The following is a 25,913-nucleotide window of genomic DNA, read 5'->3' as shown; positions in this document are numbered from 1 at the left end:
TAATTGTCATTAACATGATCATGACCATAAATATTGTACTTAGCAAACAATTCCTGCTCAAGCGACTAAAATAAAGGCCATACCACAATACCAATAAGACTGTACGCAGAACCTAACCCTATTCTGAACAAAGAAAAATAAAGGCGTTACCAAAATATCTATCCAAATACATACCAAATATAAGTTTGTGTGTTATACCATCTTAAACATAACCATCTCACAAAATCCTAAAACCCTATAGTGAAAAACTTAATACCCTAAGCCAAACATATAATGAAATGCACAAGGCCAATCATCTATGAATCTGACAAGCCTCAGAAGTGTGCATACACATTAGGACTCTCAGCAAACTTCAAAATCGCCCTCACCACCTCGTCATCACCGAACCCAAGTTGTGTGAGCTTCTCGCCAACCATCCACCTCTCGTTCACACCAACAATGGCATCAGCTATCAATTGGGCATTCTTCCTTTGGTCAGCCGAAGATTGCTGAATATAGGGGTGTGCATGGCCCGGCCCGGCCCGGTCCCGAGCACTTTATGGCCTAATTTGATGTGATTTCATCGGGTCTAGGGTCGGGTAAGGGTCTCAAAAATAGACCCGGTCATTATTTCGGGTCTGGTCCGGGCCATGGCTCGGGTCACCCGAAGTCGGCCCGATGGCCCGGTCATTATACACAATTAATATTTTGTGTTATTAGTGATGAATGATGGCTATTCTTATGTGGAATTTAAGTATTGTAAACCTTAATATTTTGTGTTATTAGTTATTATAAGACTATAAGTTAATATTTTATGTTTAAAATGCATAAGATTTTAGACTAATGCATAATGTTGTGTTATTTGTATTGATTTAAATATTTGGAGTTATTATACAATATTAGTATTGATTATGATTATGCTTTAATTTTAGAGAAGAGTTGGTTCTTGTTTTTCTAAGTGAATTTTACCATGTCAAATAATAGTTGGAGCCTTGTAAATTTGGATATTTTCACATGCTAACTTATAAGAAGGTATCAAGGTAATGTAATGTTAATGGCCCGGTTTTCACCCGGTTTTTAACCGGTATAATCGTGGCCCGAAAGTGTATAGGTTTCATCGGGTCTAGGACCGGGTTCGGGTCTAATAAATAGGCCCGATATATATTTCGGATCGGGTCTGGGTCTCATCAAACCCGGTTTCACTCGGCCCATGCACACCCCTAGCTGAATATGGTCGGCCATCCTCTCCAGTACGTCAAATTGTTTTCTCTTCCTTCCATATCGCCTTGTGCTTCCTGTACTCGCACTGGCTTCATAATGTGAAGCTTGTCCTTGCATTGCTGGCCCTCCGTCGTTGTCTGGATGTGGAGACATCTCAGACTCATCAAATTCAACTGCAGTTTCTTCTGTCTCTTCGTTAACCTATTCCTCTACATCAAAGCCATTAACTGCTGCTGCTCCCATGGCTCTATCTCTGTTAAATATACCCTCCAGCTGGTGAAATAGAGGAAATGTGTTGGATGTGCCTGTGAAAATATAAACCGAATTTAACAAATTTTTTATGAAGTTCCTGCTGAAAAACTAGTTACAATAATGAAGTTCCGAATAATTTAATGATGCCACAACTACATTCTCAAATTAGAGGGAAACATGCAAAAGGAAATGAGATGAACAAGTTTAGGATCAGCAACTTATGAATAAAAATAGGAAATGGGATGAACAAGTTTAGGATAAGCAACTTGTGGATAACTAAAGCCAAGGAAAGGGGTCAACGATAATGCTTCAGCATATTTATTATATTGCAGTTAATTTTGTATGATCCTTTCAAAGATGATAGACCCCTAGCCTAGATAGATATATAGATATAGTTCAGACATAAGGCAGGATGGGTAATACTAAAATATAAGTTTATAAACTTTTCTTTTTTTCCATTACAAAAAAATGAATCTGATTGTGAACAAGTCTCCAAGTAAATAGTGAAACAACAAATTTCAAACAAACTCATTCAAGTCATAGACTGCAGCAAATTTTAACTACTAGATGGGTACCTAATGCAATTGTGAAATAATTCTATGTATCATAGCCAAGGTCAATTTCCACTTCTAACCTAGAATTTGATAAAAAGGTGTAGGGTTCAAAACAGAACAGTCTTTCTTCTTCCCACATTGTAAAATACGGTATTTATTATCTAACCATCCACCTAAGCCTCGCAGACACAGTAACTAGGTAAGTCAAGTCTAAAATTCTCTATACCAGAAGAATACTATCATAATTATTGATCATAGATTGAATTATTAAAGCATTATTCAACTAGACTTGTTCAAGAGGTTCAAAGTGGTTCAGACTCAATGTAAACCATATAGTTCTATACAAAATGTAATATGGTACATTAAAAAGTAGGAATCACACTCACCTTCAGCCATGCATCAAGGATATCTTTGCTGTCAACCTCGACACATTGTTTCTCTTGGTTCCAGCCGAATCCACTGCATCCAAGCATGTCAGCGGCGTATTGATACTTCTCCTTCAACCGCTTGTGCTTAGTCTTACAGTGCTTCGCGGTCAGGGTACAGCCGGGGAAGGCCTCCAGCATCTTCAGAGCCAGTTTCTCGAATGTTCCGTGTTTAAATTGCTCACAGTCAGCCCTCTGACCGTCTACCACAAATTCTTCCATGAAGCCAACAAAAGCGTTAGTCTCTTCATCATTCCACATGCGCTTGTTCTCCATTTTTACCTACCAAAATTAAGATAATAAAAAATGTGCATAAATTATCTAAATTACAATTAATTAATATAAAACAGGTAGTTGCCATTACAAATGAAACAGCAAAAAATAACACAAATAATAAAAATAATAAAACAGGTAGTTGCCATTACAAAAAAAAAATAAAACAACAAACAATAACACAAATAGGTAGTTGCCATTACAAATGAAGATGTGCTATTATAATGTTTTCTGTCTCAACAAGTCATACAAATTAAAATGCAGCCATTACAACAATACTCAATCGATTACGGTATTTTTTTTACACTACTCTTACAACACTACTCCATACGACTTGTACGTCACTCTTCATACATCTCAGTTGCTATGTTGTCACGCCAGTGAGTCTACTCGTTCGTGTTTTCAACCACATCAATCATTCCAACCTATTCTTCGTCTCCATCAGGCATAAATTCATCCAATATGCTACCTTCCTCCTCCGGATCCATATCCATACTCTTTCGAATGAAATTTTGCAGCAAACAACATGCAATAATTATCTGAGATTGTGTCTTTAGAGGGTAAAATCTAGGGCTTCTTAAGATGGACCACCTCTTCTTCAACAAACCAAAGCATCACTCAATGATATTCCTTGCGGAAGAATGAACCCTATTAAAATATTCTTGGTAATTGTGCAGTGCACGTGCTCCCTGAGCACACTCTCTTACATGATATCGAGTGCCTCTATACGGTGCGAGAAACCCCAAACCATTTGTATAACCAGTATCAACTAAATAGTAATTACCTATAGACAAGTTATGCAAACAAGGTAAGACGTTGGCTATCGTGAACTCAAGCTAATTGTATAGGCTTAACTCCAAAGATGGCATCATTACCGTGGGGTATCTTAAGATTATTACGATGAGTTATTGCATCTCGAAGTACTCGTGAATCAGATGCCGATCCCTCTCATCCACTGAGTACATAGACAAAATCCATCTCCCAGTTACACACTCATAAGACATTGGTACAGATTTTATCCTTTCTTGTTCGGTATCTTGCCTTCTCAAACTCGGGAATTGTCACCTCTATATAAGTGTCATCTAATGCTCCCAAGCAACCCTATCATCCATAGAAAGTTATGATACTCAGATATAGAATCCTTCAAAAAAAATATGAATCATACACAACATCGAATAAGTTCTACCTTAAACCTTCTCCATGTGGAATCAAGACAATCCTCTTCAACTGGTGTAGTCTTGGCAAACAAAATGCTTTGAATCCGTATTACAGCTTTCAAAACTTTATTAAAATACTTACTAACTGTCTCGCCGAACCTACAAAATCTAACCTGCAGACTACGATTTTTTTGTGATGCGTTAAGATAATTAAGAAAGTCGCAACCTGCTCCAGCAGGCTAACATGACCATCCTCTGTAAGTCCTTCTTGAACTTGGAGCCACTCACACAAATTAACAAACGCATTTGTGTTTATTCTCAACTCCCAGATACAATTCCTATCACCCTCACCAACAACACGCTCTAAAGCCTCACGTCTAATTCTACTATTCATGCTTTTGCCTAACGACAGTTGGCCACTAGTTCTATTCCTAAAGTAAACAAATAGCGTAAGCACAAAGAACAATATCAAATCTTCATGGTTGGATCTCATCTCTTCATAAAAAGACAAGCATCGTTTAATAATTTTCGACTACTCCATTTCTTCCTAGCAAAGTCATTACATAAAAAAATACATAAACATTCAAAGAAATCTAATACTACTTGATGCAAAATCTGATATATCTTCTTAAAACCAAAAACAAGATCAAGAAACTGAAACCAAAAGATAGTTAAGACTATCTAAGTTAAATCATATATATTGAAGTTTCTCAAACTTAAGAATCTGATGCTCTTCTTTAGAACCTTAATTAAGAAACCTAGTTGATTTAATTGGAAACTTAAAATGAATTAATTAATTAAGCATCCACAATTATTACCATATCAGATGCGAGTTCCTGCTACAAGATTGGCTGATTATTAAAAGAGGCAAATTAAAGTAAGGACACCACTCACATATAAATGATTAAGATTGGAGTGTCTAATAGAAGCATTATACATACAGGGATTCAAATTTTTATCACACGTGACCATAAATTTATGTCATAATAGAGTATATATATATAAAGAGAGTATGATATAATAATTAATAAACCGAATTGATCCTGTACTTAACACAACTGCATATATGAAATTTGGTAATATAGAAAAACTTAAAATTTATATATACCAACCTTAAAAAAATTCTCGTTACCTGTTTCTACTGAAGTTTACTTCTCAATTTTAAGTTAGTTTTAAGCAAATCAAAGTCTTCCAAAAGTTGGAGTGCCACTACTCTTTAAACTACAACTAAGCTAACAAATTCCTCATCAATACGATTTCAGAAATTACAGTGAGTGTGCTGGTTATAGCCACAACAATCATACATTTCACAAAATAATTTATACATTTTTACATCAAATAGACATAAATTAGGCAAACAGAGCATCCCAGATTTCAGAATCAAAAGATGCATAAGAATGAAAACAAAAAAAATCAAGCATGATCAAAACCAATTCATAAGAAGCACATCACAAACGAAATTAAAAAAATAAGGCATGAAAACATATATGCATCTAAACATCAGAACAAAGAACCAAATTGAATCGAAGAGAGAAAAACCCAAATTCTTTCTATGTATCTAGTTGAACAACGAACGAAATCCACAGAACATAACTCGCAACATAAAAAATCGACCCAAATTAGTAATGAAATTGGACCACAACTAACCTAAGTTACACAAACTGTAATGACAACAACAAAGTCTGATGAACTCGACAGCAACAAGGGAGACTCTCTCAATTGGGTTCCTCGGACATTATCCTGTAAAGAAGCAAATGAAGACATGAGAACTCGCAGCCTAGGAAGAGAAACTTCAATTGCAACTCACTTACCTTGCGGTGGTTACGACGGCAGCGATAACGGGGCTGTGCTGACACTGGTGACGCAGAGGCTGGAACCCACACTTTGAAGCACGAATGAGAAGATGGAGTGAGGAGGCTGCTTACACTGAAGCCCTAATCTGATTTGAAGAAAGGGTAAAGTTGGCATTAGTTAATTACAATAGGGATATTTTAGGTACAAAAATATTATTAAAGTTTCTGTCTCTGTCTTAAAAAATCTCAGTTTTTAGTGTTCCTACTTTTTTGAGGTACTGAAATACTGAAATTTTTGAGATATACAAATTTAAATACCAGTCTCTACCTCAACAAACATAATACTAAATTTTTGTTCCCAATCTTAATTTCAATCTCTGCAAACAAACGCTATCTAACTAACTACAATATTTTGTTTCAAGTTATTAGGTAGAATTACAATCATTAGAAATATAAAACATATATAGAAAAATGTTATTTTGTATTAATTTCACCTCTTATACTATTTTCCACCATTATATTTTAGATTACTCGATCTATATCAATGTTCTGAAAACCGGTTCGGACCGGCCGGTCGAACCGGTTGAACCGTGAACCGTTACAAAAAACGAATCGAACAAATGCTAAAACCCCTAATTTCAAAAACCGTAATTGAACCATCGAACCGGCCAGAAACCGGTCGGTCGAACCGAACCGTGACCCGGCCGGTTTTTTGAATAAGGAACAAAACGCCGTCGTTTCTATATGCTACACACTAACATCCCTAGCCAAATTCCATCGTCCAGACTCCAGCATCGAATCCAGATCCAGAACGGCCTCTACCTCAGTGCCTCTCTCACGCTAAGTTCAGGGCTCCTCTCATCGAGCTCCTGGTCATCTGTCCAGCCACCACCTGCTACCGCCATCGTCGGAACTTCGAACAGCCGCCGCATGCTCCCTCACTTCCCCTCCATCTCACCGCAGCCCTCACAACCTTCCTTCCCTTCCATCGCGCAGCCACCGTGCGAACGTGGAAGCCTCCATCGCGCAGGTTCCCCACTTCTCCTCCTCCTCCTCATTCAAATACAGGTATACAGCCCCCCGCCCCCCAAAACACAAACCCTAGGTTACTCCCCCACCGCCGCAAGGGTCTCACTCAACGCCGCCTCCGATGCGCTCAGACACCACCGTGTCTTCGTCCGGTCGTCTGCGGCTCTGCGCTTCTTCTTCATTCAACAATTGGTGCGGCTTCCTCGACCTCACGAAGGCAATGGCTTCATTTTTTAAAAATTTTCGTTCTCTGTTTTTTTTATCTTTGCTCAGAACATTGATTCAATGATTTGTTTGAGATTCTGCCTGAACATTGATTTTTTTTAGATTCTATTAGTGCTACTCAGATTAAAATTTGAATCATTGTTAGCTCTCCTCCTGTGATGTATTATTATGTTTTTTGGATTAAATCATTGAATAATTAGTTGATTTAGCTCATTTAATCTTTGTTGGAATTAAGCTGATTTAGTTCACTTCTTAACCTTGTTAACCTTGTATTAGTTTTTAAGTTGCTTGCTGCTTCAATATAAAGGGATTGTGAATTTTAGTTTAAGCTGTGATTGAAGTTTCTTTCGTTGGGGGTGTTCTTCACTTTCCCAGTGAAGCTTAGCCTTTGATTCTTTGAGCATACAATACTGATTCTTACATATTTCTTTCTTTGTTGCTGTGTTTTAAATGTTCCTATAAGTGTTGTGTTGTTGCTGTGTTTTAAATGTTCCTTTAATTCTTTATTGTGTTGTTGCTGTGTTGCCTTTCTTTTTCTTGAATGTTTGTATTAATTTGCTGTCCGAGGACTTGCACGCCGACTTGCATTCTTGGAATGAAGCTTTCCATGTTAAAACTTTTTTTGCATACAAAATGAATGTGGTTTGATAATTTCTAATTGATATAACTTATTGTGGGATGAACTATAGATTATTTTGAAGGTGTTGGGAAGAAAAGGAGGTTAAGCAATTGGAGAGCTAGAGATTACTTTTTTTTTTTTGCATACAGTGCTGGCCTTTTTTTTTCTATTAATCGTTGTGCTGAACTTATTAAAATTGGTTTGAAAACTCTGTTAATTTATCTTGTTAAAATTATGTTTGAAAATTTGGTTAATCTTAGTTAAATATAGTTGATTTTTGTTAATCTTAATGTACTTATTTATATTTTATTTATTATTTTATTATAAAACAGTTATTTCGGTTGAACCACGGTTGAACCGGTTGAACCAATAAACCAGTAAACCAGTCAATAGAACAGTTCGATGACCGGTTCGGTTTTCAGAACCTTGATCTATATATATAATTAATCTAATAATTAAACTAAATATATTGCGTGCTTAATTAATGAAGTGGTGGGTGGTTCGATGTAAAATAAAAAAGAAAAATATATAAGTGAATGTGGAGATTGCATTGTGGAATAATAATGATGGATGGGCGAATAGAATAGTGTCGTCAATCCGTACGAGTTCTCACCCTTCTTTCCTGGTTCCTTCCGCAGCTGATACACAATATATAGCTAATATCAAATTTCAATGCATCTATATATCTTCTTTTTTTTTTTTAAGAAAAAAATTAAAAGAAAGGGGTTAACAACCCTATAGGCTATCAGAATTAAGAAATGAAATTGACCATGGATTTGTATTCATAATTATGGATGGCAGCAAAGGGTACGGTCTTTGACATGATGCCATAGATATATGCCTAATTTATATTAATGATTCTCACATGTTGTCATTTCACTCAACTTGGTTTTAGTCTTCAATTTTTTTTTTTTTTTGGTTTTATATTTGATAATTCCTCACTTCTCGAGTTCTCGGGTTTTCAGATCAACTCCCATGAAGAAGGTTTATTCTAAAGTATGCCAGGCTTAAAATATGAGAAATAAAATACCAAATTATAAAAAAAAATGGACCATAATTAAATGCCCTCTAATACTACAGTTACCTCATCTAATAATGAGCACTACAAGAATATTAATTATCATTAAAAAATTATTTAATAAAATATTAGGGTAAAAAACGGAAATGAGCCAAGGAGAGATCAAATTTACCTAATTCAGCCAAATGAAAAATCAGTACATGAATCAACCAGGACGTATTATTATATAATTCGAATCAATATGATTCGAATTAAGTTTACATGTAATTCGAAATGATATGATTCGAATTACTAGGAAGCCAAGAATCCAATGAAGTTCGAAACAACTTGTTTCGATTTAAATCAAAGTAATTCGAATTCACTTAATTCGAATTAGTAGGAGAAGCGCATTTTAGGGAGGTTCGAATCAACTTGATTCGAATTAGGTGAAATTTGAGTTGCTTAGTAATTCGAATCAACTTGATTCGAATTACAAGGAGTTCGGCTATAAAAGGAGTTCGAGCCAACTTCATTCGAATCACTTTCTCATTCTCCAACCCCACCAAATCCCAGAGAAGAAGACCAACGTTCACTACGAGTGCGACCAGAGCGGCTGTTTCTGTCGATGGGGGACGATCCGGGAAGGCTTTATCGTTTGGATGGAGTAGCTCATATCGCCGGTGTGATCAACGACGAGGTTAGTGGTTTATGAAAGCGGTTTATGATAACGGCATTTGTTATTGGTTTTTTATAATGGTTTATGTTACTGTTAGTGGGTTAGGAGAGTGGTTTAGGAAAGAAGTGTAGGCTAGTGGTTTTTGTTGATGGTTTTTGTTAATGGTTTTTGTTAATGGTTTTTGTTAATGGTTTTGTTTTAGCGGTTTATTGTTAATGGTTTTTGCTAATGGTTTAGGAAAATAGTGTAGGCCAGTGGTTTTTGTTGATGGTATTTGTTAATGGTTTTTGTTAATGGTTTTGTTTTAGCGGTTTATTGTTAATGGTTTTTGTTAATTATTTTTGTTAATGGTTTATTGTTAATGGTTTTTGTTATTAATTTTTTTATGATATTTGTTAATGGTGTTTGTTGATGGTTTTGTTTTAGCGGTTTATTGTTAATGGTTTTTGTTAATGGTTTTTGTTAATGGTTTTTGTTAATGGTTTTTGTTGATGGTTTTTGTTAATGGTTTTGTTTTAGCGGTTTATTTTACTGTTACCGGTTTACGCGAATGGTTTATGCAAGTGTATGAATTGTTGGTCGTTTGTTTCATATATCTGTTACCCATGATGATTTATTTCCTGGTTCGTTATGAAATATATCGGTTATGGTAGTGGTTTGTGCATGTGTTCTAACTATGCGGTTTATGAACTGGCCAGCCTCGTCGTTGCATATCCAGCGTTAGGCGGCAACAGGGGATGCGTCTTGATGAGAGGTATGTCCCGTACTTGCAGATGGCGGGACTTTACCATCTTGCGAGACTGAACGACCGATGGTTCAGACTAGACGAGCCCCTAGTCAGCGCATTCGTCGAGAGGTGGCGGCCTGAGACGCACACCTTCCACATGCCGTTCGGAGAGTGCACTATCACGCTTCAGGACGTCGCATACCAGCTGGGGTTGCCAGTCGACGGAGATTATGTTAGTGGTTGCCTTACGGACTTCCACCTGTACATTGAGGGTGGGAGACCTGCTTGGCAGTGGTTTCATGAGTTGCTCGGTGTTTTACCTCCGGAGAACCAGGTGCAGAAATTCGCAGTCAACTGCACCTGGTTTCAGGAGACATTCGCAGAGTGTCCGGATGGGGCAGATGAGGAGACAGTTAGGCGATATGCCCGGGCCTATGTCATGATGTTATTGGGTACGCAGCTGTTTGCCGACAAGTCCGGCAATCGTATACACATCAGATGGCTACCATATGTTGCTCGGCTTGAGGAGATGGGTCGCTACAGTTGGGCGTCGGCGGCACTAGCATGGCTGTACAGGTGCATGTGTCGAGTCGCCAACAGACATATGGTGAAGTTAGCTGGCCCGTTACAGTTATTACAGTCGTGGATCTTCTGGAGGTTTCCCACACTTAGACCATCTGGGTATGATGAGATCAGCTGGCCCCTTGCCTCGAGGTACCGTTATAGTTTTGTACTAGATATTATTTTTGTTATTATTTTGTAGTTATGCCCTATATTCTTCTGTTTTCTTGTACGCAGATGGTCTGGTTACAACCCTGGGATTAGCAACAAGGGACCTCGGGTACAGATGGCTCGCATGAAGATCGACTTGTTACAGCCTCGGCAGGTAAGCAAAGAGATCTTGAGTCATTCTCAAGTCATTGTTTCAGTTTATATCACCTAACTGAAAGTACAAACGACTTGATTTTTGTTTTTTCAGTTCATATGGATGCCCTATAGCGCAGTGGACGTCATCCAGGTTGTCCATCCTGAGGTGTTGGAGCCTCGGCATACGATGTTATGGCGATGCAGGACGTCCCTGATTTACTTTGCGGTTGTCGAGTGGCATCAGGTTGATAGAGTTTTACCTCAGTTTGGCGGCGTTCAGCCCATACCGTCTCCCGCCCTGAACATCGACTTCCTGATGTCGAAGGACGGGAGAGGAGGTGACCGTTGGTTCCCGGCACAGTACCCTGAGTGGCATCTTTACTGGCAGGAGCGTGCAGATTATATTCTACAGTTTGACATCGTGCCTGACCCTGGACCGTCACATGAGTTCTTGACATGGTGGTATCAGCACGGGAAGAGGTTTTTATCACCGGAGATGTTATTGGGGGATCCGAGAGGTGTCCCTATTCCAGATGAGGCGATGCAGAGGGGTGCAGGCCGACTTCCAGACATGGACCGGGTAGAGGATGTTCCTGACAGACGTCGCATTGAGAGGAGAGCACGAGTTGGGACACGTCGTAGCCAGCGTGAGTGGAACTGGATAGATCAGGCTATGGATGCCGGAGACGACCCAGTTAGGGGTGGGGGGAGAGTTCGTGGTCGTGGAGGCAGGAGGAGGGTGGGTGCTGCTAGACAGGGGGGCCAGATGCCTGGGAGAGGTGACGTTGCGGGGGTTGATAGGGCCCATCAGGGCGGGCATGATGGTGGGTCCCCTGGAGCTGGTGTGGGAGATCCCACGATTCACACTGATGCTGGGCTTGGTGGTGGAGGTCTTGGAGATTACTTCGTAGGTGTTCCCGGTGATGATCATACCCTTCAGGATAGTACTCCATGGGTGAGTCCTGACTCGATGTTTGGAGACTTTCTTGCTAGTGATGGCATTGTGCACGAGTTTGGTGGACCACATTTCCTTGAGGATATCCGGACCATCATGCAGGAGGATGAGGCTGCAGCCGGACGGGTTCATACCACGGGGACACAGGCACCGCTGGACGTTGATCTGAATGAGCCTGCCACGGTTACTCCTGCGCATCCTTTTGCCATGGGTGGTACCCCAGCATCGGCGCAGAGTATCGGATCACACTCAGTTGCCGGCCCGTCATCATCCAGACCCGTCCATGTTCCTCCTACGACCCCCAGACAGCCAGTTCCGGATGACAGCGACGAGTCGATTGAGGATGAGGAGCCACTTATTCGCAGGGGATATCGGACACGGGTGCCACGCCGTTGCGGCACTGGATCGCACCTGTTTAGATGATTGAGGGATAGTGGTGTATGTCTTGTTGTCATATTTTATATTGTGGACTTTGTTGGTTGGTTATCATTGTAATGGTATGTACTTTTTTTTGTTGTGAACTTTGTATGTCTTGTTGTCATATTTATATTATGTACTTTCTTATTACGTCGATGTATTCTACTTTCATGTTATGATTTATAGTTTCATGTTATTCTAGTCGTTATTAGTCGTTCCATGACTATATGTTGTTTGTTATAGTTATAAATGTCAAAGATTTAAAAGACATTCAACATAAATATTTGGTACAAATAACAAGTTTCATTAAACGTAGGAAACAAAGTAGTTCCAGACAAGTCGTAATACATTGAAACTTAAAAACAAATAGAAGACAAGTGCTAATACATTAACAAACAAACACATACATAGCCAATCGCCTACTGAAGTCCAACAGTCCCGCTGGGGCCTGTGGCTTGTGGACAACTCCGCCTGGTGTGACCTGGCTGCCTGCAGAGGCCACATCTCTTTGGCCGGTTCGGATCTGCTTCATCCATGTTGGTTCGAATTCTTGTGGATCTAGGACGACCCTCCCTCGCACGCCTCATACTCGGATCCGGTATAACGGTAGGCCCGGGATAAGGTGGCCAGAAACCCTCCGGAATGGGAGGGGCAAACCCCATCTGATAGACACCAAAAACGGAGCTAAGGCGATATACCTCGTGTACGTAAGGTTGCCATGTAAGCCGTGAATACGCACAGCATGCCAGTGCGTGCGGACAGGGAAAATGAAGTGCTTGGAAGTATCCACAATCACAAGTCTTGGACCCTAATGAGACCCTGTACGTACCAAGAGAGAATGAGCCTGTCGGAGTCGTCTCAGCAACGGTGTACTCCGAGTTATCCCTGTCGTAAACAGTCACCGTGAAGTGCCTGGCTGTTCTCAGGTTGGCCTCGATACACTTTGCTAGGTATTGACTGAATTGTTGTCCAGTACCCATCTGAGCCTCGGCCTCCCTACCCTTACGGGCAAATAGCTCAGCTAGCCTTCCGTATGTGGCCTTAACCAGCGAGCAAACAGGGAGGTTTCTAACCCCCTTCAGGATTGAGTTGACGCATTCCGAAATATTGGTGGTCATGTGCCCGAATCTCCGACCCTCATCACAGTGCTGTGTCCACAACGAATACTCGATTCGATTCGCCCACTCACACATTGCCGGATTCTCAGAGCGCAGAATGTCAAACCAGTAGTCGAACTCCACCTCGGTCTTGGCATATGCAGCATTAACAAGAAGCCTCCGGGCATCTTTTCCCTTGAACGTCAAGGCAAAATTTGCTGCAACGTGTCGAATACAGAACGCCCGGTACGCAGCAGGCGGTAGCCATCCCCCATCCGGAGCCTCGAGGGCTGCCTTGATGCCGTTATGCCTATCTGAAATAACTAACAGACCCGGCTGAGGTGTCACGTGCTCACGGAGGTGGGAAAGAAAGAAAGACCATGACTCAGCATTCTCACCCTCAACTAGTGCAAATGCCACGGGGAGGATGTTCGAGTTTCCATCTTGTGCAATGGCGACTAGTAGTGTTCCCCCATACTTCCCATATAAATGGGTGCCATCAATACTCACCAAAGGCTTGCAATGACGGAATGCCTGGATACAAGGGGGGAAAGTCCAGAACAGCCTATGAAAATAAACCTGAGACTCGTCAACCTGTCCCCCAACTCGAACAGAGCAAGTCCTGAGGACGGCTACAGTGCCAGGCATCGTCAGCTGAACTCCTAAAACCCACCTAGGAAGCTCATTGTACGACTCGTCCCAGTCCCCATATATGACGGCAACGGCCTTCTGCTTCGCCATCCATACCCTCCTGTACGTAGGCCTAAACCCAAAGTGTGCGGCCGTGGCATTTTGAAGCACCTTGATGTTCACAGCTGCATCAGCCCTAACCATCGGCATAATGAAGGTGGATATGACATGGTAGTCCAGACTCCTATGGTCGCTGGAGATGGAGCTGGCAAGACATGTATGCGGCCCGTTGTATCGCTTCACTTCCCAGATACCCTTCCGCTGTCGGAGACTCAACCGAATTAGCCATGTGCACCCATTCCCAAACTCAGAACACTTTCCCACATACCTGCGGTAGTCAGACTCAACGACCTTGTACTGGACCCCTCGGCGGATACTGTACGTCTTCACACTCAAAAGCGCCTCATCTTTATCCTGAAATTGTTGGCCAACCTGGAACTCGTTCATACCGGCAGACCCCTCGGTATCTCTAGCACCAAATCCTGAGGCCTGCAGAGCATTGTCGTCCTGCCGCATGGCATCCAGGTCCAATGAGGAAAAATGGGGTGGATACTGCTGTGTGCCAGAACTAGATCCACCTGTAGCCCTTGTCGGAACAGTAGTTCCAACATCATCGCCGCTTTCATCAGCGATCATATCTGGCTCCACGTCATCGTCATCTGGATCATCAAACAAACCATCACCAACACCAGCCGGTGTGGGACAATGTACCTCGGTGGGAATATGTTCCCCATACCGAACCTCGTCTCCAACATTGCCGCTCAGATCAACGGCAAACGAAGGGGACGCAACAGGCTGCATCGGTGGCTCATACACAGGAGCAGAGGATGAAGCAACAGCAGGTCTCGAGCTCGAGCCGGCAACCGCGGCTATAGTAGTGGCATTCCGGTTCGAACCACCCGAGCTAGATACCACATCAACCAACTTAGCCAACAGCTCTGGTGTCCTTACCTCGGGAAACTGCCTACGAGAAAGAAACATAACCTGCAAGTCCTCGTCACTACCGATTGTGAAACAATCAAACTTCACGGTGTCATGGAGCACCGCTGTAGGAATGCGGTAGAAAAATTTCTTCACCCTTTTAACGCCTTCAAGACCCAGCTTCTCCAGCACAGAGCTAACAAGTGCATCGTATGTGGTTGTCGGCGTCACGATAATACATAGGGGATCCTTATCAGTGAACTTCACGCCAGACCGAGTTTTTCTCTTAATCGACCCTCTGTAATGTACCAGAACTAGGAAACTCTCCTCACTAGCCATCTCCCCTCTTTGTTGAGAGCAACATGAGTTCACACCATATATATACAGCCCTGGCTCGCACTATATATATATAATTCGAATCTATATGTTTCGAATTATGTAGTATCACAACCTAACCTAGTAATTCGAATCAACTAGATTCGAATTAGTTAGGTGTAATTCGAAACAACTTGTTTCGAATTACCTTACAATGACTCTTCCTAGTAATTCGAAACAACTAAGTTCGAATTATGTAGATGTAATTCGAAACCACTTGTTTCGAACTTCATTCATTTGATGCATTCCTAGTAATTCGAATCATATCAATTCGAATTACATGTAAACAAAATTCGAATCATATTGATTCGAATTATATAATAATACGTCCTGGTTGATTCATGTATGGATTTTTGATTTGGCTTAATTAGGTAATTTTGAACTCTCCTTGGCTCATTTGGGTTTTTTACCCAAAATATTATATAAGATAAATTTTAACTATTTTTGATAAATTTATTTTAATTACCAAATATTTTTTATTAATTATTACCAATAATCTAACCTACTTGGTCGTAGATAAAAGTATGTGGGTCAAAGACTTAAAATCCTACTAACAATGCAAATTTTGAACTTTTTTTTTTAAATCAATATCACATTATCGCGAGTAAAAGTAACACATATCAGTGACATTATTTGAATAGTCGATAGAACAATTTAAACCAAAAATATATTAAACTGGTTATCGAAAGCCTTAGTGTCGGTATCATCTTAACAGATAAATTTTTAAAATTAATAATTTAATTATTATTGATGGCCTGACTGTTAGAAAAAGTGACTATTCTAAAAATAATTCTAATTTAGCAACGATTGCGTCAGCCAAACCGTCGCTAATTGATCAAACAAGAGGATGAGTGGAGTATAAATAAGATTCTCATTTCAATTTGGTTAGAAATAAGAGAAGAGATTAAAGAAAATGGTATGTGAATTACTATTTATTATCCCTCACATAGGATGCAAGATACAATTTATTTATACGTGTTAATTAAATAAATAAAAAATAAAAAAATTCAAATATAAGTTTAAGTAATTAAATACTATTATATTCTAACTAATATTTAAATATTATTCCAATATCCTCTTTTAAATTCAAGTGAAAAATTAATGAGAGCATCTTAAATTTGAACATCAAAGTACATAATTTAGTAAAAAGATGAGTTTTCATAAAAATATTAGTCTACTAAGAGTTTCAACAGAAAATAGACGAATAACACCAATGAAAAATAGAAAATTATATGGTACAGATATAAATCTGTACAGATTTACAGATTTAATGATCTAAACCACACATTCTAAAGCTACACTTTTCATTCAAAACCGTAACTTTTCACAAAAAAAAGCGTCACCTAATGGAAAAAAGTAAATTAGAAGATTTAAGAGAAGAAATAATTAAGTTATCAAAATTAATAGATCAAAAATTAATGATTTTAACTAATGTTAATTGTAATGACACCGAATTCTTAAAATCAATACAAAATGATTTTTCTCAAAATCTTTATTTTACTATAAATTTTATTGAAGGACTTCAAAAACCTGAAAAAACTTATTTTTCACACGGAATTTCTAAAAAATGTTACCATGGAAATGATTCTCCACATCTTTATTATACCTTCAACCCACAATTAAATTCTATGGTAGATATGCTCGAAGAAATATTAGTATGTATAAAATTTCAAAGGGATAAGGAAAAAGAGAATCCTAAAGAAGAAAAACTTCAAAATATAATCAACATAACAGATCTAAAAGTAAAACCACCATTAAAATTATGAATATTGAAGAAAAATTAGAAGAAGTTACAATGCTTTTTAAACAATTAAAAATGGCTCAAGAAAATAATATTATGGAACATGGTTTTCAAATAGAAGAAGAGTTAGTTAATTCTGAAAATATAAAAAATGAAGAACACATTCTAGATTATTCAAGTGACGAAGAACCAGCAATTCCAATACAAGTAAAAAATGAAGCTGGAACATCTAAGGATAATCAATCTCAATTTAAATGGGAAACAGGTTTTGATAATTATGCTTTTAAAAAAGGGTTTATAAATAAAGATTCAAAATATACAAAATACCATCAAAATACGTTCCTAAAATCCAGGAATGGAAGGAGAAAGAATGCTCGATTTAGACTGCAAAAAGAACGAAAAAGAAATTTTCGAAAACTGGTTAAATTCCTTCTTATTAGAAGCCTTTATTAATCCAAAACTTAGTGAATTATCTGGAAGAGACATTTGGAATTACATAGGGTTTCATACTAAAGGAACTATAAGAGATTATATGACATCAATAGAAAACCAAATAATAAAAGAATTAGAAACAAAAACAACAGCTTATGATAAGATATTATATATAATGATGATTCTATATAAAGAATTTTTTGGAAAAAATATTATAGATCATAGACAAGAAGTCTATAATAAAGAATATCAAGAAGCAAAAAACCATTTAGCTAATATTCAGATATATAATTTATGTAATGTGGAATCTTATATATGTGAATATAGAATACATTATTACAAATTAAAAGAAGAAGATAAAAATCATTATCTTAGTATGTACATAACAAAACTTCCATATCCTGCTAATGAATTTATAATGGGAAGATTTATAAGAGAAATAAATAGAGGAACAATTGAAAATAATTTTGGTGGAGCAACCTCTGCAATAAGAGAGGAAATAAAAGAACGTTATATGCAAGAAGCAACTCAAAAAAGATTTGCAAATATAATCAGAATTTGCTGTCAGGATAATGAAGAGATACCTCAAAAATATGGTCTTAATAAAAATTTTCAAAGAAAAAGAAAATGTCAATTTAGAAAAAGAAAATACTATCCAAACTGGAGAAAAAATAGATATTTTAGAAAAGAAAATAACAATAAAAACAAAAGACAAAGAAATAACTATTGCCCGAATAAAAAAGAAAATTGTAAATGTTGGTATTGCCAAGAAGAAGGATAAAAAGGATCTTACTAAACAAATAGAAATTGCTAAGTCTTGTTTCATGGAACCATTAGAAGAATCTGATGATAACTTAGACTATATTTTTGAATATGTCTCGGAAACAGACTCAGAGACTGAGTAATAATGCTACATTTATTACTATAAAAATAACAGAAAAGTTTATAAATGCTTTCATAGATTCTGGGGCAACACAATGCTTTGCTAGTTCAAATATAAAACTTGATTGGAAAAAATTAAAGAAACCATTAAGAGTTAGAATAGCTGACAAATCAATACATAAAATTGACCAAAAAGCAGAGATGGTTGAAATTTTTATTCAAAATTATAGGTTCATTGTTCCATCTATATATATGTTAGATTCTGGAATGGATTTTATCATAGGAAATAACTTTTTAAAACTATATCATCCATTCATTCAAGAATTAACATATATAATTTTAAAAGCCCCACACGATTCTTTAATAAATCAAAAATCAAAACGTATAAAAATACCAACTACTACTATAAATAAGATCTTAAAATTTAAAATATTTTCTATATTAGAAACATGTTATTTAAATTTATACTTTCAGATAAATATTCCAAAAAATAATCTTGAAATAAAGATAGAAGAACTTTTGGATGAAATTTGTGCTGAAAATCCTTTAGATATTAAAAATACAAATAACGAATTAGTAAGCATTAAATTAAAAGATCCCACAAAAGAGATAAATGTTCCAAATAAAATTCCTTATTCCGCAAGAGATAGAGAAGAGTTCTCATTAGAATGTAAAGATCTTTTAGAAAAAGGAATCATAAGATTAAGTAAAAGTCCTCATGCGGCTCCAGCTTTTTACGTAGAAAACAATAATGAAATTAAAAGGGGAAAACGAAGAATGGTAATAAACTATAAGAAAATGAATGAAGCAACTATTGGTGATGCTCATAAACTTCCAAGAAAAGATTCTATTTTAGAAAAAATCAAGGGAGCAACTTGGTTTTCATCTCTTGATGCAAAATCAAGATATTGGCAACTTCGTTTAGACGAAGAAACAAAGAAATTAACTGCTTTTACTTGCCCAACAAAAGAATCAACAAGTGTGTTGCTTTATGAATGGAATGTATTACCATTCGGATTAAAGCAAGCCCCAGGTATTTATCAAAGATTTATGGAAGAAAATTTAAAAGAGTTAAATGAATTTATTTTAGTATACATTGATGATATACTAATTTTTACAAAACAGGATAAAGAAGATCATCTTCAAAAATTATTAATAGTTTCAGAAAGATGTAAACAGAAAGGATTAGTTCTTAGCAAAAAGAAAGCAAGAATAGCAAAACAAGAAATAGAGTTTCTTGGATTAATTCTATCCACTCAAGGAAAGCTAAAACTTCAACCAAATGTTCTAGAAAAGGTAAATTTATTTCCGAACAGAATAGAAGATAGAAAACAATTACAAAGATTTTTAGGGTGTATAAATTATATTTCGGATCAAGGATTTTTAAAGAATATAACAGAATACACTAAAAGCTTATTTCCAAAAATAAGTACTAAAAAAGAATGGAAATGGAATGAAAAAGATAGTATACAAATTCAAAGAATTAAAGAATTATGTGAAAAACTTCCAGAACTTTATATTCCAGAAGAAAATGACTACTTAATAGTAGAAACAGATGCTTCAGACATAACCTGGTCAGGATGTCTAAAAGCTAAGAAAGCTATAAAAAGTTTGGAACAAGAAAAAGAATCACTAGATTCTAAATATCCCCCAAAGGAATTACTTTGCAGGTATATTTCAGGGACTTTTACTCCAACAGAACAGAGATATACCACTCATGAAAAGGAAACTCTAGCAGCAATTAAATCTCTTAAGAAATGGAAAATTGATTTACTACCCAGAGAATTTACATTAAGGACAGATTCAAGTTACCTAACAGGTTTTATACGATATAACTTAAAAGTTGATTATAATCATGGACGATTGGTAAGATGGCAATTATTTTTGTTACAATATCCAATAAAAATTGAATATATTAAGGGTGACAAAAATGTTATTGCAGATACATTAACAAGAGAATGGAGTTCGTCTACAACGCATTAGATCAAGAAATTCAAAAATACGAACAAGAACTCGAAAAATGCAAGCATTGTCAGCAAATAAGGATACAGATCCAATCCCTCAAAAAGGCCATCGAAGCAATGAAATCAACACAACAACCAAAACCATCAGAGTTCAGCCAGCTAAGCGTGGTGGACAAATCAGGTGAAGAAAAAATTCCAGAAAATAAAACAATTGCTGAAATTATCAAAAAATCCACCCAAGATAAAAAATATTATGTAATTTATAATGGCCCCATGAAAGGAGTATATGATGCTTGGGAAAAAGCAGCACCATTTACACATCAATTAAAGATAATTCATAAAGGAGGGTTTTTAACACTGGAAGAAGCAAAAGAATCCTTCAGGGAATATGAAGCTCTTCATCCAGAGCAAACCCTAAAAAGAGCAGATAAAGCTCCAATTCAAACCCAGAGAACAGGGATAATAAGAAACATTCCTACAAGGGCTGAAATTAAGGAAAAGAAAAGGGTCTGTAGATCAAATCTCAGAGAAACCCTTAACATAGTCCTGAATTGGACTGAAGAAAAAAGGGCAATCTTGGGATATTATCCTATTGCCAAAGAACAGCTAACAAAGCTGGTTATATTTCCAGATGCTTCCCCATCTGACACCTATCAGTTTTTCCAGTATGGATTAATTGATACAATTTTAATTTTTAATGATTTGAAAATTATTAGTGAGTTTCCTGCAGGATTCGTTGATGCAGTAAAGAGATTTAAAAATATGATTAACAATGTAAATCCAAGGGATATCCCTAAAATTTACGAATAGTCAACCTATTTTTAATGAAGAAGAAGAATGCTTGGTTCCAGCACATCAAGTAATCTTCATGTCCGTCTTCCCAGGAAATTTTCAACCAATTGATCAAGTTCAAGATTTAACAATCTACAGTCATGAAGGAAGACTAGCCAGCACACTAGCAAGGGTCTTCGAAAGAACTCAAAAGATAACAAGAGAATCTCACACAAGAATCAATTATAAAAGCAGAAATACTTTGCTTGTGTCCAGTAAAAGGAATGAAATTGAAGAAAGAGAGATGAGACTCTTAGTGGAATTTGAATCAGCATTCTACAACTTATCTGGACTCTTAGAAAAGCTCCCCGAAGGGATAAAGAGGAATCTCTGCTATTTGATAAAAGATAGAGAAGACCACAAGTGCCAGCTATGTGTCTCAGAGTTATCTGAAGAAAGCAATAATGAAACGGAATCAACCCACATGATAAAGGAAGAAGACAACGCATCTGAAGGTCACATAATGAAAGAGGAGGACAACACATCTGAAGCATCTCTCAACATTATTGCATAGTGATGTAAGCGCTTAGGTCATAGAGCACCAACAATGTAGCTGGTGCAAGATAATAAACAATGACGTAAGCAATGACGTCATAAGAAGGGTAAGGATGGGAATTGTCCATCAGACCCAACTATTATAAATAGGTTGCTTAGGCAATTGTAGAAGGCATCAGACAATAGAAAGCAAGAGGCTAAGAGTACTCATATGCTAGGAGAGCAAGGAGGAAGTTGCCAAGGCGATTCTATAGTCTGAAGAAGAATTCCCTTAGGAAAAATCAATTCTAAACTCCCCTCTGGAGTTAGTATCTACAATCTCCCCGTTGGAGATAAAAACATCTTATGTAAATATTCTAAATAAAGGAAGTTTTTCTCCAGAAAGGTACGCCTTTATCCTAATCTCATAGTTATGAATTATTTAGAAAGTTTAGAATTAACGGAAGAATCTGATTATTATAGATTATCTGCCTTACTAGATAATGAAAAACAGGCTATTCTAAAAACAGAATTAAATCTCAAATCAAATGAAAATTTTAATAAACAAAATCTTTTAAAAGAAGTTTTTAATAGAAAAAATATAATATACTATGGAAAAATTCAACTTGAAGCCCCTATAAAGATAAAAACCGCCAATGGAGAACTTGAAATAGCTTTGATAAATGATGAAGAATTGAGTAAACAGATTGAGAAAATTAAGGATCAACAAAAAGGATCTAAAATTGGATGGATTCATATTAGTACTATACAAGTCTTAATCAAATCTACATATATGAAAGGAATTAATTCACCAATAAGCTTAGCAATCTGTGACAAAAGAATTACTGATGACCCAATAGATCAAATAATTGGAATTGTTCATGGAAACTTGGCAAACGTAAATGTTAAATTCAATGCCCATCTTGGATATGCTATACCTTTATCAACTGAAAATCTTGGAAGATCTATAAGTTTGGCTTATAAATTTTACAGAAAGAATCTAATGGAACAAGACGATGAACCCTTTTCAATTACATATGCAATAAATTATGCTTTAACAAATAGCCATCATAGTATAATATTTAAAAATAGAGAAAGAATTTATGTCGATGAATTATTTCAGAAAATTGTAAAGACAGAAATACCAAAATATAAAGCTATTGAAAACCCAGTTCTTTTACTAAAAGAACCATCAGGAAAATTAGTTTCATCAAATTTTCAAATAAGAGAATCCAAAATTAATAGCCCGTTAAGTTTATCTAAGTTAAAGATCAAAGAAGAAAATTCTGAAATAAAAGAATTAACAAAAAAGGTCGAAAAATTAAATGAAACCTAAACACTAAGTTATGACAATAAATAAAGAAAAAATATATATATAACCTATCAAGACAAGAAACAAGAGCTCTTTGAAAGAGAAAATCGGTTGAATTATTTACAGTTTTCTGAAATAAATCAAAGAGCATTTAAAGTTCTAAAAATAATCTATGACAAATTGAAAGGAGAAGTGGAAGAGTTAGAAAAATTAATAGAATCTCTAGAAAATAGTGATGAATCGATGATAGAATTTGCATAAATTCTAAGATAAATAATGAAGTATACAAAAATTGAAAGACCAGAAAACAAAATAAAAAGAAAAAGGGCGAAAAAATTAAAAAGTAAAATAAAGGGGTATAAAAGAGAATTAAATAATCTTCAGTTCGAAATTAATGACCTTATAATAAAAAGGATAGAAATAAGAATAAATATAAACAAGTTGGAACTAAACTTAAAAAATTTATAAATGCCTGGAAAACCATATTATGACTTAAAAGAATTAAAGCTGTTGAAAGAAAAAATGGAGAATGAAGTTGAAAAATTAAAAAGATATTTAGAAACAACAGAAAGTGTAGAAATAAAAGAGGTTTTTGAAAATTTAAAAAATTATATTAAAGAAAAAGACAAACAGATAAAAGATTTTATATACAATAACCCATGCAAAAAAGAATATTATAAATTAAAACAAGATTGAAAAACTATAAAAATGAAATCAGAATTAGTAGAAATTGTCAATACTTTTTATAAAATTGTAAACTATAAAGTACCACCAACCAAATCTATACAAATTATAAACTTATTCGAAGCAAAATATGAAGAGTTAATAGAAATTTTGAAAATAGAAATTTTGAAAAAGAAATTACATTTAAAAATTGGTATCAGAGCCAAGTTAACGATTAAGGATAACACTTTCTCTTTAAGCAACACTTTTAGTGACACGCTTTTAAACCAATAAAAGACAAAAATCTGTAAATCTGTACAAAAATACATCTGTACAGTAGATGGACCCATGAAAAATATTCTACCAAATTTATAATTTACTAAAAAATAACTGAAAAAATTAAAATAATATTTATAAAAACTTCTAAAATTTGAAATTTCTTTGGAAACTCAAGATGCATATAGAATTGCGGAAATTATTCAATGTCCAATAAAAAATTACAGGATCTTCGAGTGAAAATAGAATTGCAAACATTCTAAAACGGGTAGAACGGCATAAATTTATTACTATCAGTGACAAAAAATTTCAAAAAGGTGATAAACTTGAGTTTTGAGCAATAAAAAGGACACTTGCATGTAAGCTAAATTTTCGAAAGACAGAGAATTGTTATACATCTAAGTATTTTTGTCAATTAAATCTAATTAAATTAATCTAAATCTAACAAAATTTATTTTTATTATACGTAGTGTGTACACACACGTTTTACTAACGTAAATAAAATTCTGCTTTATTTTACGTTTGTTTTTTGTGCGCCTCCTCCTCCTTCTTCTATTGGTGATGATGTTGCTACGTTTTATTTTTGTTTCTTCTTTTTCTCTTTTTCATGTTATTGTAGTCATTTATTCTTCTTTTTTGTATGATATTTTCTTCTTTTTTTTGTTTTATTCTTCTCAAGAGAGTAAATCAAGAAGAATTTTAAGAAAATGAAATAAGAAGGAGAAGATGATGAAGAAGAAAAAGACAAAGCGAAAGATGAGGAGGAGAAGGAGGAAGAAGAGACCAAATGCACCTAAATTACATAGTGATTGCGACACAATTAACTCAGAAATGAACTAAAATTATAAGAGTTTATGAGTTTATAAAATGCACAATTTTTGGTTCATTTGTTATTATACAATAGTATTATTATAATAATATTTTGATTCATTTGCAATCCAGGTGTGTTGTCGATATCGATGAACAATTTATCCTAAAGATTGGGATGACTTTAGACAAATTGAATGGAATAGAATGGAATCTAATGCAATTGAATAAAGTGATAATGAATAATTTCATTCTTCTTTGCTAAAAATTTTGATCAATACTTATCAGTAGCATAAAATGAACCTCAATTAATACACAAATGAATCAGAATTAGTTCAAATTCAAACAAACAGTAAAAAAGACCCAATTATCAACAAAAACACATCGAATTTATTTCTGGATTCAAATGAACCTCAATTAAATTAAGAAATGAACTGAAATTACTTAAGAAATACAAAATTTGGTCAATACTTATCAGCAGCATCAAGTGAACCCCAATTAACACACAAATAAATCAAAATTAGTTCAGATTTAAACAACCAGTCAAAAAGGCTCAATCATCAACAAAAACACATGAAATTCATTATTGGATCCAAATAAATCTCAAATAAACTAATAAATGAACCGAAATTATTTAATGATGGCATCAGAGAAAATCAGAAGTAATAACGATGTTAGCAAAATATTGGTGTTGTTGGTGATGACGATAACAAATGAATTGAAATTAGTTCAAATTTGAACAAGCAGTCAAAAAGAATTAATCATCAACAAAAACATATCGAATTCATTTCTGCATCCAAATGAATATCAAATAAACTAAGAAATAAACTAAAATTATTTAATGATGACACCATAAAAAATCAGAACTAATAAATATGTTAGCAAAATATTGGTGTTATTGGTGATGATGAAGAAGAAGAAAAAGAAGCGATAACAGTAAAATATATGCGGATAAATTTAAATACTTGGTTGGATTAGGTTAGAGTTACGAATATAAAATTTTGTTGTTTTGATAATATGTTAGAAACCAAAAGAATATTGACATTAGAAAAAAAATGTGTTTTTATTTTATTTTTCATATGATATAAAGTATAACCTATTTAAAGATATTAAACAAATAAAAAAAACATAAAAATATCATCTAATTTGAATTTAAATATTTAATTAGTATCTAATTAATATTTAAATATTATCCTAACACTGTGTCCATAACTAAATAAATCACAATATCAGGACTAATCCGACAAGAAAGCTAAGCAATCAATTACGGATCTGGTGGTTG

General features: G+C 35.6%; 2 protein-coding genes across 2 annotated transcripts; one reads left to right on the top strand and one right to left on the bottom strand.

Annotated features, from left to right (window-relative positions):
• The first annotated feature begins 9,149 nt into the window (after positions 1–9,149).
• Positions 9,150–12,172, top strand: LOC130945424 (protein MAIN-LIKE 2-like). Its single transcript, XM_057874144.1, has 4 exons — positions 9,150–9,221; positions 9,899–10,641; positions 10,726–10,813; positions 10,907–12,172. Exons 1-4 carry the CDS (start codon positions 9,150–9,152, stop codon positions 12,170–12,172), a joined length of 2,169 nt encoding a protein of 722 aa, XP_057730127.1.
• Positions 12,173–12,585: 413 nt separating this feature from the next.
• LOC130945423 (uncharacterized) lies at positions 12,586–15,213 on the bottom strand. The gene has a single exon (XM_057874143.1). The coding sequence runs from the start codon at positions 15,211–15,213 to the stop codon at positions 12,586–12,588; it is 2,628 nt and encodes an 875-aa protein (XP_057730126.1).
• Between the last annotated feature and the right edge of the window lie 10,700 nt (positions 15,214–25,913).

The sequence above is a fragment of the Arachis stenosperma genome, chromosome 8 (assembly GCF_014773155.1).
Source record: "Arachis stenosperma cultivar V10309 chromosome 8, arast.V10309.gnm1.PFL2, whole genome shotgun sequence".
Classification (NCBI taxonomy): domain Eukaryota; kingdom Viridiplantae; phylum Streptophyta; class Magnoliopsida; order Fabales; family Fabaceae; genus Arachis; species Arachis stenosperma.
This window is presented reverse-complemented; position numbering and strand designations above follow the sequence as displayed.

Bases quoted from the DNA above. Each gene is read 5' to 3' on its own strand.
- LOC130945424 (XM_057874144.1), top strand. From the start codon at position 9,150: ATGGGGGACGATCCGGGAAGGCTTTATCGTTTGGATGGAGTAGCTCAT. The intron at 10,642-10,725 runs GTACCGTTATAG...TCTTGTACGCAG, and splicing joins AGCTGGCCCCTTGCCTCGAG to ATGGTCTGGTTACAACCCTG. The intron at 10,814-10,906 runs GTAAGCAAAGAG...TTGTTTTTTCAG, and splicing joins ACTTGTTACAGCCTCGGCAG to TTCATATGGATGCCCTATAG.
- LOC130945423 (XM_057874143.1), bottom strand. From the start codon at position 15,213: ATGGCTAGTGAGGAGAGTTTCCTAGTTCTGGTACATTACAGAGGGTCG.